General features: G+C 36.3%; 1 protein-coding gene across 4 annotated transcripts; it reads left to right on the forward strand.

Annotated features, from left to right (window-relative positions):
- Positions 1–1,701: 1,701 nt before the first annotated feature.
- Positions 1,702–17,002, forward strand: LOC129257477 (creatine kinase U-type, mitochondrial-like). 4 transcript variants are annotated; one of them, XM_064096788.1, is made up of 9 exons: positions 1,702–1,894; positions 2,012–2,122; positions 5,793–6,048; positions 6,940–7,155; positions 9,652–9,836; positions 12,164–12,287; positions 13,292–13,426; positions 15,504–15,629; positions 16,295–17,002. In XM_064096788.1, exons 3-9 carry the CDS (start codon positions 5,797–5,799, stop codon positions 16,394–16,396), a joined length of 1,140 nt encoding a protein of 379 aa, XP_063952858.1. In that variant the 5' UTR covers positions 1,702–1,894; positions 2,012–2,122; positions 5,793–5,796; the 3' UTR covers positions 16,397–17,002. The 4 variants fall into 4 exon arrangements, with proteins under 4 accessions (XP_063952858.1, XP_063952860.1, XP_054751778.2 ...); XM_064096790.1 differs by lacking the exon at positions 2,012–2,122 and having other exon boundaries at positions 1,804–1,894; XM_054895803.2 differs by having other exon boundaries at positions 1,812–2,122.
- The last annotated feature ends 2,823 nt before the right edge of the window (positions 17,003–19,825 follow it).

Raw genomic sequence — 19,825 nt, forward strand, 5'->3', positions numbered from 1 at the left:
AAACTTACCACCTACAGAAAACGAAGAGAAATCATGGAAAACAGAAAGAAGCTGAAAGGAAGCGGCATCACAATCGTCGAAGATCTAAGGGGGGGGGGGCACTCAGTATATAATGCATAGTGGGTATGTGCCGCGGAGGGGACCCCCATTTTTACACTCAAATTTCCGTTCCAAGGCATAGCATTTTTGTCTTATTGAGAAAAAGAAAAAAGAAAGCCGCTCCAAGGCATAGCATTTCCTTCTTATCGAGAAAAAAAGAAGAAAGAAATCCGCTCCAAAGCTTCGCATATTTTTCGTTACGCCGTTCCGGTCGCATTGATCTGCTACAATTTTGGTGAAAAGCGGCCGTAGAGCGCTTTTCGACCATCGCCTAAGCCCGAGCGCACCCGGCGGAGGCCGCGCTAGCTGCGTCATGCACGATTGCCCGTTCCATAGGGATGCATACACACTCACAGAGATACGGAGATCCGTTCCGAGGACCCCCGTTTTCACAAACATTTGTAGTTCCGAAGCCCGTTCCGAGGACCCTCCTTTTTACAATAAGCCCGCTCCAAGGCCCCCGTTTTTTGCCTCGCCCGCGGCACACCCCTACCACTTTTTTGGTCGAGTGCCCCCCCCCCGGGCAGCAAAGAACCAGATTCTTCCCAAGCAAGCTCGCGCTCATCCTGTCATTCAGTCAGCATGGTCATCTGATGGTCGAGTCATCGCGTTAATCCCAGCAACAGGAGGAAAAACAGCCACAAAGCTGATCTTAAAGGAGAAATATATTGATTATGAATATGGCCTTATTGTATATCAGTGGAGAGGTAATGATGTGAGGATTACCATTAGGTCATTCAAAAATAACGAAAATAATACATAAGGTGGAAATCGCCAATTAAAAAGCGCTAAAATGCCTCTCCGAAATATGCCTCGCATCGGTCTCTGAATTGACTCGAATTTGATGACGTCACTGTCTGTACGAGAGGCGTGATTGGCTCTCCCACGTCAAGCTCCACTTGCATGCAAAACCTGTTGCGAGGGTACGTTTTCTCCACACTGACACTGAATACTTCGATCATGAAATGAAAGAAAACCCAGAAGTTTATCTAGATTTGGATTTTCAAATTGATGATTATGCAGATGAAGAGAATGATGATAAAGTTTCTAACTCTAGAAAAACAAAGTGACGTGGATGGTGGTAAATTAAGGGAATTACGCCGGTGATGATGAGTAGGACAATTCAACTTGCAAGCCGATTCGCTATAATATACGAACGCATGCAGCTGCTAGCTGCACCGCGGGTCAAATCCATGAAAATGAATTCCATGCAGCATGCGCGACCACATCCAGACAGAGTCTCTTTCCTCTATCAACAACATAATGAGAAGGAAAATAATAAAATAACTGTACTTACAAATAAGTGAATATATCCGAACCTAGGCTGAAGGTAAATCAACTCAAGGAATAGCAGCAGACGATATGCACCGACGATGAATTTCACGTGGCTGGAATAGATTGTCACTCGTTCTGTTAGATAAAAATATGTATAGCTCATTATTTTGACTAAATTACGAAACTCGGAGAATTAGTATTCTACATAAAAATTAAGTAACACCTGGTACTATTTTTTGAATTACGATAAAATATTTTTGAAGCAAAGAAATTGAGGTAAATTAAAAAAAGATATAAAGGATCATCCACTTAGCCGCATGCGATTGTAAACAAACAATCAAAAGCACATGGCCAGCTTGCTCCACTGAACTGAAAATACGTATTTTCAGTTCAGTGGCTTGCTCGCCCATGTGCTTGCTCTATGTGCTCGCCTTGCTGATTGTTTACAATCGAATGCGAGCTAGGCGGATGATCTTTTATATCTGATTTTAATTCACCTCATTTTCTTTGCTTCAAAAAGGTTTTATCGTAATTCAAAAAATATAGTACCAGGTGTTACTTAATTTTTATGTAGAATACTAATTCTCCGAGTTTCGTAATTTAGTCAAAATAATGAGATAGAAATTTTATCTAACAGAACGAGTGACAATCTCCCAGCCACGTGAAATTCATCGTCGGTGCATGTCGTCTGCTGTTATTCCTTGAGTTGATTTACCTTCAGCCTAGGTTCGGATATATTCACTTGTTTGTAAGTACAGTTATATCATTATTTTCATTCTCATTATGTTGTTGATAGAAGAAAGAGACTCTGTCTGGATGTGGTCGTGATGGAATTCATTTTCATGGATTTGACCCGCGGAGCAGCTATCAGCTGCATGTGTTGGTAGCGAATCGGCATGCAAGTTGAATTGTCCGACTCATAATCACCGGCGTAATTCCCCTAATGTATACCTCTATCCACGTCACTTTGTTTTTCTAGAGCTAGAAACTTCATCATCATTCTCTTCATCTTCATAATCATTTCGGGATCGAAGTATATTCAGTGACAATGTGGAGAAAACGTACCCTCGCAACAGGTTTTGCATGCAAGTGGAGCTTCACGTTAGAGGGCCAATCACGCCTCTCGTACAGAAAGTGACGTCATAAAAAAATCCCCAATTTCGCGGACGTAATTCTGCGTGTTTGAAGCATTCAGAGAGAGAACTTTAAACTATCAATTAACTGAGTTCCATCGGTCTCCATGATAAATGATTTACACCATCGTGTTCTCCTTATTTTCTCCTTTAATTTGATATATGATTCTCCATTTTTACGATTTTCAATATAGTTCTACTTTAAGTGTGTATGATTTGGAGAAGATGAAGAAAAGCTGATCTGATCATGTACATGTACCTACATGTACAGTACTTACCTGTCTCTGTAATTGTGAGTAAGCTAGCTGTACCCACCTACCTACCTGTATACTAAACATTTTCATTGCAGAAATCTTGCCAGCATTTGAATTAATTAATATGCTTAATACTATGATTACATTCACTCCGAAGCTACTCCTTTCTTTCTATCTCTCTCTTTCTGAAACGAACATTTTTATCAATTTATGAGTAGTCTTATTATTTATGTGCTTTTGTTAAACCTGTTCATATGTTATTTAAATGTCTATTTCAACGTCTTGTTCTTTTTGTTTGAGGCAACTCCCAAATTTGAATAATCATGAATGTCCTTTTTGTAAGGAGAGTTTACAGGAGCATGCTTCTGTGGGGACTGTAGAGAATGATTTTATTAATGATACCTGCTATTATCTGCCACCTCAATTAAATAATCACTTTAGTTCTTGCCAATACAATCTTAATGATCATAGTACACTGTCAGTTGTGCATTTCAATTGTCGAAGTATTAAGAAAAATTTTGAAAATATTGAATCTCTTTTGTCTACTTTGAATTTTTCATTCCATATCATAGCTCTGTCTGAGACTTGGCTAATCAATGACGAGACATTTATATTCAGTGGTTACAATTTTGTTGGTACTGGGCGTACGAATAAGCGAGGTGGAGGTGTTGGCTTTTTTATTAAAAATGGTGTGAGGTTTCATCAGCGCACTGATCTTGATGTTTTTAATGAATCTATTGAGTCGATTTTTATTGAAGTGTCTCACAAAGAAAAAAAGCTTAATTCTTGCCACAGTGTACAGACCCCCTTCTCAACCTGTCACTGATTTTTTTAACTTTGTTGAGCCATCGCTCCATAAAATATCATCAGGGCAAAAGGAATGTCAATTGATTGGTGATTTTAATGTTGATTTATTGAATCCCACAATGAATAATGATATTGATAAATTTATTGATTTTCTTCTTACATTTTCCTTTACTCCGTTGATTCTCAAACCAACACGGATTACTGATAATTCTGTGACTCTTATTGATAATGTATTTATAAACAGGCCTGAATACAACCTTGGTACTGGCATAATTTTAAGTGATGTGAGTGATCACCTGCCTATTTTTACCTTTTCTAAATTTTATAGTTTTCCCCATAAATCACTGTGCAATAATGTAAAATATAAGCGTGTTATAAATGAGGTTAATACTTCTAGATTTTGTACTAAATTGCAAACTGTTGACAGGAATATGGTTCTTGAATCGCCAGATGTTGATATTAAGTTTGATTCATTTATGTTGAGTCTTACTAGTATTTACAATGAATGTTTTCCTCTTCAAACAGTAAAACAAAATATATCTAATAAGAATAAACCCTGGTTTGATTCAGGATTAAAGAAAATGATTAATAAAAAACATCTTTTGTATAGGAAGTATCTTAAAAACCCAACAACGTATAGAGAAAATGTTTACTGTACTTATAGAAATCTAGTAACTTGTGAGATACGTAGACACAAGAGAGAATATTATTTTAATTTGTTTAAGAAATCTTGTAACAACACAAAAAGTACTTGGAAAATAATTAATCATATTTTGAATCGAGTGAAGAACAAGTTACATTGTCTATGCATTAAAATTGACGATGTACAAATTTTTGACAAAAATACTATTGTAAATGCATTTAATAACTTTTTCGCTGATGTTGGGAATGACATTGAAAGAACATTACCAGTTGTACAGAATCATTTTTCAGAGTTCCTTCCTAAAAAATATCATATACATTCTATGTTCATGAATCCAATTGAATGTCATGAAATACTAGAAATTGTAAGATATCTAAAATCTAGTAAAAGTCCTGGATATGATGATACAGACGTTGACATTATTAAAAAGACTATTTTATTATTTGTAAAACCTTTGTGCAATATTTTTAATTGTTCTTTACAAAACGGGACTTTTCCAAGTAAGCTTAAGTTAGCGAAAGTTATTCCTGTCTACAAGAAAGGGGATAAATGTGTATTAAATAACTACCGTCCAATTTCAGTACTCTCTACATTTTCTAAGATTTTTGAAAAACTTGTTTATACTCGCCTCATGTCATTTCTATGTAGTAATAATATTTTGTATAATAGACAATATGGTTTTAGGAAAAAAATATTCTTCGTACCGTATGGGTACTAGTATTCAACCCGGCATAATTCAAAGATTTTGACATATTCCCCAAAATATTTAGAAATGGGGAATTTATCTTAATTTCACACCTTTGTTATTTCCAGGGTAATCTGTTGTCGATATTTTCTTTGTCAATCTGTCGACTGTATGCGCGGAGGATCGAATTATGCGGCGATGGCCTTTTGCACTGAATGGTACTAGTATTCAACCTAGTGAGGATTGATAGCAAATCTCAAAAGGGTTTAGATTGCTAAATTAGATCTAGATCTATGTAAGTCTCTGGCTTTGATTAATTCCCTGTTTGGTCCCATCTCAAATGATCTAGTCCATAGTCGGATGGGACAAGGGCAGATTGAGAGACAGGGCCATCTTTCATCGCTAGGTTGAATACTAGTACCGACGGGTTGAATACTAGTACCAAAATCCGTCGCCGTATAATTCGATCGCCCGCGCACACAGTCAACTGGTTGAAGAAAAAAATAGCGGAAAAAGAATAACCAGCATTTGCTCTTGGAAATAAGACGGGTCTGAAATTCAGGTAAATTCTATATTTCTATATATTTGAGGAAACTCTCCAAACGGGTTGAATACTAGTGCCCTTACGGTATATGGCATTACTTGATTTTATTAATACCATTTCTGAAACATTTGAAAATAAGCAATTTTTTATTGGAATATTTTTAGATTTATCAAAGGCGTTTGATTGTATCAATCACAATATTTTAATAGAAAAACTGAAATTCTATGGAATTAGAGGTTCCTGCTTGGATTGGTTTGTAAGTTATTTAAGTAATAGACTCCAGTATGTATCAATTGATAATGTTTCCTCTGAAATAAAATCAATTTCTTTATATATTTTTATATCCCAACAGAAAGATGAAATGCTGCGGAGGGTCCCGGCAGTTAACAAGGCCACGCCCAACTGGCATTTCTTGCTATCCTGACCTGGTTAAACATAACAACATCATGGCCAAGTATCTGACAGTCAAACTCTACTCAAAGCTTTGTGATAGAAGGACCAGTACTGGATGGACCCTTGACCAGTGCATCCAGACCGGGTTGGACAACCCTGGGCATCCGTTCATTATGACCGTTGGTATGGTCGCAGGAGATGAAGAATCGTACGAGGTAAATGATTCAATCACTTTGATGGCCTGTCCATGCTCTTTCTAACAATTTCATCATTTGAATTATCTCTGGCTGTCTCTCTTCCTTCTTCTTGTTCTTTTCCTTCACATTTATATCGTAATCATTATTGTTATTATTATATTATTACAATCATTGTTCTCATCATCATCATCATCATTATTTTTTATTATTACTACTACTACTACTACTATACTACTACTACTACTACTACTACTACTACTACTACTACTACTACTACTACTACTACTACTACTACTACTACTACTATTACTACTACTACTACCACTACTACTACTATACAACCACTACCATTACTACTACTTCTACTACTACTACTACTACTACTTCTACTACTACTACTTCTACTTCTTCTACTACTACCACCACTACTAGTACTACTACTACTACTACTACTACTACTACTACTACTACTACTACTACTACTTTTACTAATTCGCATCCTCCTCCTCCTCCTTCTCTGCCTCCCCTTCTTTTATGTTCTTTTTGTCCCCCTCTTCCTGCGCTCCTTCTCTTTATCATCATTATCATCATTATCTTCTTGCAGAGCCCTGGGAACGATTTTTTTTTTACTGGGGTTGCTGATTTAAATTTGAAAGGCAAAAAAAATTATAATAATAATGATAATAAAAAGGGTTTCACTACAAAATGAAGGTCATTTTGGGTACATTTTTCAGTTTTTACATCTCTTCCAGACTACCAGGGGTGCTGCCTTTAGAGAATAATACACGCAGCACCCCCATTGGTTTTTTTGGGGGGAGGGGTGCTTCAGCACCCCTGCTTCCCAGGGCAATGGCTTTTCATCTATTTTTTTTCTTCCCTCGTTTCTTTTGTTTCTTGGAAATCGGGTAGGTTTTCAAGGAGCTCTTCGACGCTGTCATTCAAAACCGACATGACGGTTATGGACCGAATAATATCCACCCAACCGATTTGAACCAGAACCACCTCCGAGCGGTTACTCTCGATCCCAACTACGTTCTCTCGTCTCGTGTTCGCACCGGGAGATCGATTCGAGGGTTCCGACTTCCTCCTGCGTGCAGCAGAGCCGAGCGCCGAAAAATCGAAGAGGTATCACCCCTACAAACACACCCTCACCCACACACACATACTCACCTTCACACACATATTTGTTTAAACAACTCGTGATATTGTTCTTCAATTCGTAATATTCTTGGTTTGGTTTTATCTATCGTACAAAATTCGAAACATTATACAGGAAACAAAAATGAAAAATAACAAAATATCGAAATGATCTGATCACTGATTTGCAAAAGAGAAGGATAGATCACTCGATCTCTTCAGGCTCGAGTCATTGATGGCTCTGTTCTTCTCCGAAGTAAGAAAAAATGTTGCTGAAGGTTATTAGTTACATTTTTTTTTTCGGTGATATCCTTTTTATACAATGCAAGACATTCCAAAACAAAGGAAGAAGAGAGAAGATTTATTTTTTGATAATGTCGAGAGTCTGTAAGTCAACCCCTTTCATTAAAGTAGAACTATATTGAAAATCGTAAAAATGGAGAATCATATATCAAATTAAAGGAGAAAATAAGGAGAACACGATGGTGTAAATCATTTATCATGGAGACCGATGGAACTCAGTTAATTGATAGTTTAAAGTTCTCTCTCTGAATGCTTCAAATACGCAGAATTACGTCCGCGAAATTGGGGATTTTTTTATGACGTCACTTTCTGTACGAGAGGCGTGATTGGCCCTCTAACGTGAAGCTCCACTTGCATGCAAAACCTGTTGCGAGGGTACGTTTTCTCTACATTGTCACTGAATATACTTCGATCCCGAAATGAAAGAAAACCCAGAATTTTATCTAGATTTGGATTTTCAAATTGATGATTATGAAGATGAAGAGAATGATGATGAAGTTTCTAGCTCTAGAAAAACAAAGTGACGTGGATAGAGGTATACATTAGGGGAATTACGCCGGTGGTTATGAGTCGGACAATTCAACTTGCATGCCGATTCGCTACCAACACATGCAGCTGATAGCTGCTCCGCGGGTCAAATCCATGAAAATGAATTCCATCACGACCACATCCAGACAGAGTCTCTTTCTTCTATCAACAACATAATGAGAATGAAAATAATGATATAACTGTACTTACAAACAAGTGAATATATCCGAACCTAGGCTGAAGGTAAATCAACTCAAGGAATAACAGCAGACGACATGCACCGACGATGAATTTCACGTGGCTGGGAGATTGTCACTCGTTCTGTTAGATAAAATTTCTATCTCGTTATTTTGACTAAATTACGAAACTCGGAGAATTAGTATTCTACATAAAAATTAAGTAACACCTGGTACTATATTTTTTGAATTACGATAAAACCTTTTTGAAGCAAAGAAAATGAGGTGAATTAAAATCAGATATAAAAGATCATCCGCCTAGCTCGCATTCGATTGTAAACAATCAGCAAGGCGAGCACATAGAGTTGGATAAAGCTACGCTTTATCCAACTCTATGGGCGAGCAAGCCACTGAACTGAAAATACGTATTTTCAGTTCAGTGGAGCAAGCTGGCCATGTGCTTTTGATTGTTTGTTTACAATCGCATGCGGCTAAGTGGATGATCCTTTATATCTTATTTTAATTTACCTCAATTTCTTTGCTTCAAAAATATTTTATCGTAATTCAAAAAATAGTACCAGGTGTTACTTAATTTTTATGTAGAATACTAATTCTCCGAGTTTCGTAATTTAGTCAAAATAATGAGATAGAAATTTTATCTAACAGAACGAGTGACAATCTATTCCAGCCACGTGAAATTCATCGTCGGTGCATATCGTCTGCTGCTACTCCTTGAGTTGATTTACCTTCAGTCTAGGTTCGGATATATTCACTTATTTGTAAGTACAGTTATTTTATTATTTTCCTTCTCATTATGTTGTTGATAGAGGAAAGAGACTCTGTCTGGATGTGGTCATGCTGCATGGAATTCATTTTCATGGATTTGACCCGCGGTGCAGCTAACAGCTGCATGCGTTGGTAGCGAATCGGCTTGCAAGTTGAATTGTCCTACTCATCATCACCGGCGTAATTCCCTTAATTTACCACCATCCACGTCACTTTGTTTTTCTAGAGTTAGAAACTTTATCATCATTCTCTTCATCTGCATAATCATCAATTTGAAAATCCAAATCTAGATAAACTTCTGGGTTTTCTTTCATTTCATGATCGAAGTATTCAGTGTCAGTGTGGAGAAAACGTACCCTCGCAACAGGTTTTGCATGCAAGTGGAGCTTGACGTGGGAGAGCCAATCACGCCTCTCGTACAGACAGTGACGTCATCAAATTCGAGTCAATTCAGAGACCGATGCGAGGCATATTTCGGAGAGGCATTTTAGCGCTTTTTAATTGGCGATTTCAACCTTATGTATTATTTTCGTTATTTTTGAATGACCTAATGGTTATCCTCACATCATTACCTCTCCACTGATATATAATAAGGCCATATTCATAATCAATATATTTCTCCTTTAACGAGAAACTTACGATGTTCAGTAAAGCGGGTCAAATAATAATAAAAAATATATATTTTGTTTAGATTGTGACTCAGGCTCTTGGTGGTATGAAAGGCGATTTGACTGGGAAGTATTATTCCTTGACAACCATGTCTGAACAAGATCAACAGAAACTGATTGATGATCATTTTCTATTCGACAAACCAGTTTCTCCTCTGCTCACATGCGCTGGTATGGCTAGAGATTGGCCCGACGCAAGGGGAATATGGTATATACACGAGTTTCTTGATTTCATGTTGCTTTTATTTATTTATTTGTAGGTCTTTTTTAGTAGGCGGCTCCATGAGTAACTGGCATATTGTAACAGTTGTCCTTGGAGGCCCTACAACAAAAATACGAAAATTACAAACAATTATGAAAAGCATACAATGTGAAGTTAAGACAGGCAAAGTGATAAGAAGACAACATAAAACAACACAAATGGCCAGTTTATATATTAAGGCTATTATAACGCCAAAATAAAATACTGAATGAGGATTCTGAGTGGGCATTTCTTTAAAAAATGGGGTAAATTATTTCAAATAGATGCGCCAGCAAAGAAAAACTTTGTTTGCCCATTTCCGTTTTGACTTTGGACAAAATTAAACCTGTGCTTTGTGCACTACGTACGTGTACGAATGTTATGTACAATTTTGGATGATTTAAAGATGTTTAACAATAATAAGGCTGGTGATATATAATTATATTACATAGCTTATGTAGGTTCGAATCAGTGATAGGTCAATACGCCATCACGTGATCATAGCTGCGAGGATCGCATTTGGTATATTCGAGGTTTTGACGTCACCTCAGTGAATATAACTGCGTTGTATTTTCAATTGCAGCGTTATATTCACTAAGGTGACGTCACTCTCTGCTTACAAGTTGCGTAATCATTACCGTGTTTACACTTAATCGGCAATTGGTTCTGAACCAATTGCCGATGCAGAATCGGCATTTGGATTGCGTTTACACGTTGTTACAGCTCACGGTTCAGAACCGCGAGCCGATGCAAAAACTTGAAATGATACGCATACCTACAATATACGTCATAATAAAGACAACGCTGGATCAGTGCGCTAACAATTACGTCACAATGGTAAAGTAATTGAAATGCGCACAAATTGCCGGTGCAGAATCGGCTTTCTGTTTACACGTAGTAAAAAAGCCGATTCTGCATCGGCTCGCGGTTCAGAACCTACTACTTTGGTGGTGCAAATTGCCGGTTCTGAACCGCGAGCCGATTCAAGTTACTCGCGTTTACACGCTATGAAAAAGCCGATGCTGCATCGGCTCGCGGTTCAGAACCGCGAGCCGATTCAAATGCCGATTAAGTGTAAACACGGTACATGTAGTTTATTTGATGTACGCGCTAGTGTTAATGCGTCGATTGCATGAAGAACGCGCTTGATGTATTTTCCAATTTTTTTCTATTATGACGTAGACGGATCAGAGCTGTAGCAAGAATTTCGGGTTGGGGCCAGATGATGAAGGCAATCTCTGATCCATATAGACTATATAATATAACAGATATTGCCTGGTCTATCGTTTTAATAAATAACATTTCAACTCCCCTCCGAAGCTATATTTTTCCCTCGGGAGAATATTTTCCCTCAGCGCTGCGCGCTTCGGGCAAAATATAATCCCTTGGGAAAAATATAACTCCGTCGGGGAGAGGAAATGTTATATTCAAACTCTAGGTAGGCAATATCTGTATAATATAAGATCTCGGGAGCGTTTCAAGTCTTTTGTTTGAGTTACCATAATAACAGTGATCAGCCAATCAAAATCACGGAAAGTTGGCATGCAGGCCTGACAGCCAGTCAGACGACAGAATAATGTTGATGGAACGCTACTATGGCCCGTATTCTGAAGTCAGGTTTAACTTAAACTCAGGTTTAAAGTTGTGGTTTAAGTATGGATAGCCAATTGTTACATAAATCACTAACAGTAGAGATATCATATTTCAGCTCATTTGGCTCTCAAATCATTCATAATTGTCTAGGAAGTATAAATAGATGATTGTCTTCACCATTGAAGAATCCGGAAAGAGCACAGTAAACATAAGAAACAAAGAACTTATTAAAAATGTTGACACTTTTGGCTTCCCATAATTTTAGCACAGAGTTAGACCATGGTCTAAGTTAAACCTGACTTCAGAATACGGGCCTTTGAATCTAACCTCGTCTATAAACTAAACCAGTGGCGGATCCAGGGGGGGGGGGTGCACATCCGGTCCTGCCCCCACCCCAATACCCTTTGAAAGCCATAACAAAATATTTGTCGTGGAAAATGTCGGACTTACGCGAGTGAAGATTTTTTTCTATTGATTTATCCTTTTTTTTTGCTTTTGAGAATTTTTAAAAGGAAAATGCCACCCTTTTAAAAAAATCCTGGACCGCCCCCAAAAATGAAGTTAACTACAGTCCATGATTATAACATTCTTTCTCTCATACAAAAAAGGGGAGGAAATCAATGTTCTTTTTAGTATATAGACAGCTGTTGGCTGCCTTTTATTTAGTTCTTCATTGCTGGATTCTGCCATTTTGCACACAGGCACAACTATCAGAAAAACTTTCTTGTGTGGGTAAATGAAGAGGATCACATCAGGCTAATATCAATGGAGAAGGGTGCAAATATGGTTCGAGTGTTCCAGAGGTTCTGCAGTGGTCTGAAAGAGGTAGACTATCCTATACACTCTAGAAAATATTGGGTAAAAATGCTCCATGAGGGTAATTATGTGTCCAACCAACATTGGGCATTTCTTTTGGGCATTTTTATTTATACAGAGTGATGACAATTTTGCCCATTCTGAAGTAATTGCTGCTTGTTTTTTTTAAACTTTACTGGACAATATGCTTCCTGCATTGGGTGAAATACTGCCCCCAAAGTCGTTGGACACATAATTACCCTGCGTACTAGTTAAATTTTACACAATATCTTTTTACAGTGTACTGTAAACTGCTTTTGGACTTAATAAGCACGTTGTCAAAGCCTGTACATCTGACAATAAGGGTTTAACTTTAAAACAATTATTAACACTTGTTTAAACAACTTATTTTAAAGTTTAAACAACTTGTTCAAAAGTTTGAATGTTTAAACAATAGATGTTACAGTGACCAGCTGAAACAACGTGCTTGAAATTTTAAACAGCGTCTAGTGTGCAGCAGGGTAATTACATTTTGGCTGTTTTCTTGCAGCCATTCAAAAATAATAGTACCTTCGTTTTCCATTATAAATATACTGTATATAGGGCCCTATATGTATGTAGCCATACAAACCAATTAAGACCAGTAATAATAAGTATTTTCGCGAGAATATTACTAAACCATCAATGCTTATTGATTAACAGATTAATTAATGCATATTAATAAATTGATAGTTTTGTATTGAGCTCCAAGTAATTTCAATATTTCATGTTTTTCATGGAGCCATGCAAAAATATTTGTGACATTACTAGATAAATATATATATATATATTGAAAGAAATTAGATAAATGCAAACAACGTGTGGCAACTACGTTGTTTGCGTTTATCTAATTTCTTTCAATATTAAAGTAACCTTTTTTTACTGGAAAAAATATATCTCTGTCTCTTCCCATCGCATTCCTCTCTTCCTCTATCGCCCCATCCCATCCCTCCCCCTCCCCTCCCTCTCTCTCCCTACCTCATTATCGTTAATAGTTTGAAAGGAAGATAAAGGAAGCAGGACACGAGTTCATGTGGAATGAACACCTTGGATATATTTTGACGTGTCCTTCGAATCTTGGAACTGGACTCCGAGCTGGTGTACACCTTAAAATCCCTCTCGTTAGCCAGGTAAAAACTGCCATTATTCTCCCTTTCACAATTTTAATTTTTTTTAAGAATAAAATCGTCATTAGATTTTTCAAGAGACTTTTTACATGAGACGATGTTTGTTATTGAAATGTGAACTAACAGACCATGTTTTGAATATCGAAATTATTTAGCGAGAAGTTTACAACGTAACACCGAAAGTGAAATATTTGTAACAATAATTTTGGTCTTTATACTGTAAACTTAATTAAGAACGAGACAGGAAGTTTTGCTTTTAAACATGTGTTTGTTATAGAGAAACAAGAAAACGATTAGAAATGTATAGCATTGATAGAAAAAAGGACCAAAGCACGAGTTGCTTTAGGGCTTATCTAAATTTTTGTAAAGAAAGTTTTGAACGTGATTTTGTCCTAATTGTCCTAAATCTTATGTATTCATAATTTACGACTTATTGTGTAAACTTTGTTTTGAATGTGATGTATTGTGAAACCTTTGGTTTGTAATTATGTATATGTTTTTCTTCAATAGAGGCAAACAACAACAACAAAATAGAAATAGATAAAATAATAGATTTCACTAGACGCTCTTGGTCACATCCCTAATACGCTCCCGATTTGTTTTTTTGACAAAATGTTTTTCACAAAATCATGAATTAAATGATGATTAATTCAGAGATCAAAAGCAAACTAGTCTGATTCTATTTTTGAATACCGTTGCACCGAAGGTCATTTTGCTAAGCAAACTATTGTAGCGCGATCATTAAAATTTGGTCATATCATGTCATTTCCAATTTTGGCTTCAATACATTGCAAATATCAAAATATATTTTTTTCTTTTAAATATTATTGTTTTCTTTAAAAAATGTCTCTTCTAATTCATCATCAATTCTTTTTCAACCCCCCCCCCAAAAAAAAGTATTTGCATTACACATATACCCTCGTGGAATTGAACCGTTGGAAATGTATTGATAACTGACCATCTTAAAGACATCTTTTTTCTGAATGCTAAAAACGTTATTTTTCAAGCCAACAATAATCAACTAGATTGTTGGAGGGATAGTCGTTGCATGTCAATATAATAAATGTGATTAATATTCTTGACCGTCATGTGTATCCAACTTTGGAATCTTGAAGCTTAATTAATTTCAAGGATATTGATTACTAAAAAAGAGAGAAGAAAATATAAAAAACAGGGGTTGATGGAAATTGATTTTCTTGATTAAAAAGAAGGAGACAACATTACCAAAGGTTGAACGAAGTCGGTTTTCTTTTTTTGATTTGATTAAAGAGAATCCTACCTTGATGATTACATTATTTTTTGTGAAATTAGAAAATTAGGAAAATCTAAAATGTTGAAATTTGAAAGAAATGGACGAGGAATAAAAAAATGAAAGAATTTTGAATTTTAAGTAATGTTGTGTGTGAGATAGAAATTGTGGAGTTTTGTGGGAGATTTCCTGCATCAAAACGCTATCACCTACATCGTGTGCCAATTTGAAATCCCTATGAGGTATAGTGATTACAACTTATATAAAACAAAAACAAAAAAATCAATAACTTCTTATCGTTTTCTCGATATTGAACAAACTTTCACATATTACACTGTAAAAACGCAGTTTAAAATTTCAAACAGGTTGTTGAAACCCGTCACTCTAACATCAATTGTTTAAAGTTTGAAAGAAATTGTTTCATTTTTTAACAAGATGTTGAAAGCATTTAGAGAATTAAAAACAAAAGTTTAAACAATAAAAAGTTTAAACAACTTGTTGTTTGAGCAGTGTTAGAGGTCGGGTTTAAACAGCGTGATATATATATATATATTTTACTGTGTATGCTTCGTTGAATAATCTTCGCCTTTTTTGTTCTTAAACAACTCTCTGCTTGCGTTGGATCCCAGATAACACAGAGAAAAAGTTTGTTCTTTAATATTTAATTATCAATAAATTAAGCATCTTATTATAAAATGTAAACAACTGCTGTAAGGTTCATAGGCCTATAGAAAACAGCATTGTATGAAATCGAGTTTTTACCGTATAAGTAGAATATAACCTTTTAAATTTCTTATCCTGATTTTTTTAACGTTTAACCATGTTGCGCAGGATCCACGATTTGAGGTGATACTAGAGAGGCTCCGCCTTCAGAAGAGAGGGACCGGTGGAGTCGATACTGAATCGACCGATGGCATTTTCGACATTTCGAACGTTGATAGGTTGGGAAAGTCAGAGGTAAATTTTTGGTTTAAAAAAGGATATTGATACAGTTTTAAAAATGGCACTCTAACAACAAGTTGTTTAAACTTTTTGAAGTTGTTTCTCTTAAACAACTTGCTGAAACTTTAAACAAAACGTGGTTAAATAACAGGATTTATAACAACGCGCTTAAATTTTTTAACAGTGTTTTTACAGTGCAGTTCTCGTTCAATGTGGGCGTAATATTGATATGAAAAAAAGCCTATTTTTTACATCTTAATGAAAACACCTGAGGGGAATCTCCTAAATCAAGTACCATTTTGGACAATGTTATGGCTAGTGAGGGCACATGCACCCAATATGCCTTAAATACAGAAATATCATCACATTCATTTTTATCATGTTAGTTATTTTACAAGGAATTCGGCGGCATCGGGATATTTTGATGTTGCGGGTGAGGGGGGGGGGGGGTCGAGGGCGAGGCGACCTCGATGTGACATCATATTTTTTCTAAATTATTTGAAGAAAATTAATGTTATATCACATCCTTCTTCCTTCTGTTTTCACTATACCCCCCATTTCCTTTCTCGTTTCCGTGTTTTTTTTTTTTCATTTTGAAAAATCATAGGGGCTCCCTACCCCTTTGTTGTGCCGCCCCTGACGGAAATTAATGACACATGACCCTTCTATCTTTATTTCAGGTTCAGCTGGTTCAGACCGTCTTGGATGGAGTGGCAACTTTGATCAAGATGGAGAAAGAACTGGAGAGGCATGGAACCATCGCCCAATATTTACCACAATAAACCATCACCAACATCTAATTCTTAAATCTGTACTATAACACTTAATATACCACGAGAGATCATTTATCTTTATTACAAGTATATTACAAATTCTCAATAATCAAGATCAAAATGATCTTATCAATATCAATGTCAATTTAAATCGAAAGGTAATTAAGCATGTATTTATCTGTAATTTAGGACAATTAATTGACTATGTATGAGACATCATTTATGCTGGTAGTTATTTAATTATATTTTACCACAGTGTATCGATCGTGTATGTTTTTGTAAATGAAATGAATAGGTGTTGATGAAATTAAATCTCTTGAATGAAATAAGAAAACCTAAAACAAAACAAAATACCCTCCCCAAAAAACACTGATGAATCGAAAATAAGAATGTGCATAAATTGTATTGCCATAATTTAGATTATATGTGCTTACAGAGCAGGAATCTTATTTGAATTTATAATAAATTTTATAACAATCAGGATAATGATACTGACAATTTAGGAAGATTTTATATGTCAAAAGGAAATATCTGTCGGCAAACATTAAATTGACCTCATTGTAATATGAATATCATATTTATCAAGGTAATGAAATAAACATACGATTCTAATAATTAATTCTCAAATTATCTGCATTTTCGTTATTGTATTCCTTTGCTGCACACCACGTGTACTGCATATGGAGTCAGGAGTGTTAGGGTTGTGATACAAGGCGTTGGAGTTGGCTCGACTTGAACACCCCTTTAAAGCCGAACTGACGCCGGCTCGGACTGAGTTTACCCCTGGAAGTGGTTTGAAGCCGGCTTCAGTCCTGCAATTGGTATGTGTAGCACCCCTAGGTGGACTCAGGCCGGCCGATTGACCACTGAAGGCGGCTTCAAACCTGACGCATGTGTATCAGGGGTCTTGTGTAGACAAGATTGAGTTCAAGTTCACCTAAGAGGGTCTGAAGCAAGAGGAGGTAACGAAATCATAGTTATCACATAACATACGACTGAAAAAATATTGAATCAACAATACGAACTTACTATCTATAGTTCTACAAAGTTTCCACATCTGTCTTCCGTCTGTCTTCTTCGGGTGCTGCAGTGGAATAGGTCTGCACCGGGTTAGATAGGCTTCTGCTTGACCAAGCAGGGCGGGAAAACTTTTTGAGACTTCCGGTTATTACGAGATACATGATGTAGTCCGTCACTAGATTCGGGGGTTGACAATTTGACACGGCTCAGTGATTTGTCCTACGTGTGAGTATATAGATTAAAACATGGTCCTTGGATAATGGAACAAGCCCCACATTTCTTGTTGAGTGAGGTTTTTTCTTTTCTTACGTAGACTTGCTTCGTCCCTCAATATTTATTGATTAACTTTGCTTCCGCGTCCAGAATAGTCCCTTTTTATATAGTCAATGATGTGACCTGCATGTAGTTTGAATGCTTTAGGTAAAAAATTTGACTGTTAAAAGGTGGTTTAATAGAGGAGTTAAATAAGCGATCCTAGAACAGAAAATCTATCACTTATTTAACAAGAAATGTGTAATTCATTCAATCTCACACTTGGGACAAGTTCTTGAGCCGTATAAGATGCAGATTGCCATCTCCCGAATCCAGTGAGGGAGTCTATGGAAGCAGGAGACCGTCAAAAACACGGATATACGTCGTGTCGTAATTCAATTTACTACACGACGTAAATAATTACGTAGTGTAGTAATTCGAATTACTACACGACGTAAATAATTACGTAGTGTAGTAATTCGAATTACTACACGACGCAATTCTGAATTACTGCCCAACGATTTAATGTCATGACGTTAAATGAATTAGTGTCGCTACATCAAATGATTAAGGTCGTGTAGTAATTCGAATTACTACACGACGTAAATAATTACGTAGTGTAGTAATTCCAATTACTACACTACCTAAAGAATTACGTCGTGTAGTAAATAATTACTACACGACGTAATTCCGAATTACTGCTCAACGATTTAATGTCATGACGTTAAATCAACCAATGGGATCGTTCGTTATAAACCTATAAAGCAATGCCAGCGCGGGGGAACTTGAATGCCGGCCGATCGCGCTGGAGTTATCGACCAATAGCGCCCGACCAATAAGGATTTTGAAGATAGTGAACTATAAATCAATAGATTTTGTGAACCGTGTCTCCAAAAGCACGAATTGAAATTGAAAGTAAGTTAAAAGATATCGGTATCAAGAGTAAACGATTATCTATTAAAGTTGAAACGAAAAAACTTATAAACATCGATTAGCATTGGTAATGATTAATAATTATGTATTGGAAGATGTCTGACATTGTGTTTTATTGCAACACTTAAGGGGAAGAAAATGATGTTTAATTTATGAGTTTGTCAAGGTATGCATCAATTTGTAAAGACATCCAACTTCTATTTGTTATATGTATTCTATTTTTTGTATGAATTGAAGTTGTAAAAAAAAACTACTGAATACAACAAAAAAATAATAATGATAAGAATAAAAAAACTCATACTGATTGGTGGTTGCGGGAGCCGGATGAGGGGCGCGTATGGATGACAACAAAACAAAGACGGTGATTTTTTGGGTCTTTAAAAAAAAAAATTATGCCCACAATTCAAAACCAGGATAAAAACACACAGACAATGACCCATAGGAGTAGTTAATGGTGTATGTGTTTGGGAGGGAAGGGGCGACGGACACAACTTTTGTTCTCTTCAGTGAGGATTTCTATTATTTTTTTTTGCTTTTTTTTTGTTGGGGAGGCTAGTTGTTTTTTGCAGGCGTAACCGTTAGTCCAAAATAATTATGGGCCACGGGGGGGGGGGGGGGGTGGCAAACATGGCGTAAAAGACATCAGTCACTCAAATTTAAAAAATATATTTCATTTCGAAAAACGGCACATTTCATTTTACGCTCTTGTGCATGCAACAAAATTGAGTGACTGATGTTTCTGTATAGTTTCATTTTTTTGCTCTCTTGCATTTTTAACAGATTTTGTCTTTTACGCCATGTTTGCCACCCCCCCCCCCCGTGGCCCATAATTATTTGGAATAACGGTTACGCCTGCAAAAAACAACTAGCCTCTCCAACAACAAAAAAGCAAAAAAAATTAATAGAAATCCTCACTGAAGAGAACAAAAGTTGTGTCCGTCACCCCTTCCCTCCCAAACACATACACCATTAACTACTCCTATGGGCCATGGTCTGTGTGTTTTTATCCTGGTTTTGAATTGTGGGCATAAATTTTTTTTTAAAGACCCAAAAAATCACCTTCTTAGTTTTGTTGTCATCCATACGCGCCCCTCATCCGGCTCCCGGAACCACCAATCAGTATGAGTTTTTTTATTCTTATCATTATTATTTTTTGTTGTATTCAGTAGTTTTTTTTTTTTACAACTTCAATTCATATACAAAATAGAATACATATAACAAATAGAAGTTGGA

Source organism: Lytechinus pictus, chromosome 3 (genome assembly GCF_037042905.1).
Source record: "Lytechinus pictus isolate F3 Inbred chromosome 3, Lp3.0, whole genome shotgun sequence".
Taxonomy (NCBI): Eukaryota; Metazoa; Echinodermata; class Echinoidea; order Temnopleuroida; family Toxopneustidae; genus Lytechinus; species Lytechinus pictus.

Coding starts and splice junctions, on each gene's coding strand:
- LOC129257477 (XM_064096788.1), top strand. CDS start 5,797: ATGAAATGCTGCGGAGGGTCCCGGCAGTTAACAAGGCCACGCCCAACT. Junction 13,427..15,503: donor AAATCCCTCTCGTTAGCCAG/GTAAAAACTGCC, acceptor CATGTTGCGCAG/GATCCACGATTTGAGGTGAT. Junction 15,630..16,294: donor ATAGGTTGGGAAAGTCAGAG/GTAAATTTTTGG, acceptor TCTTTATTTCAG/GTTCAGCTGGTTCAGACCGT.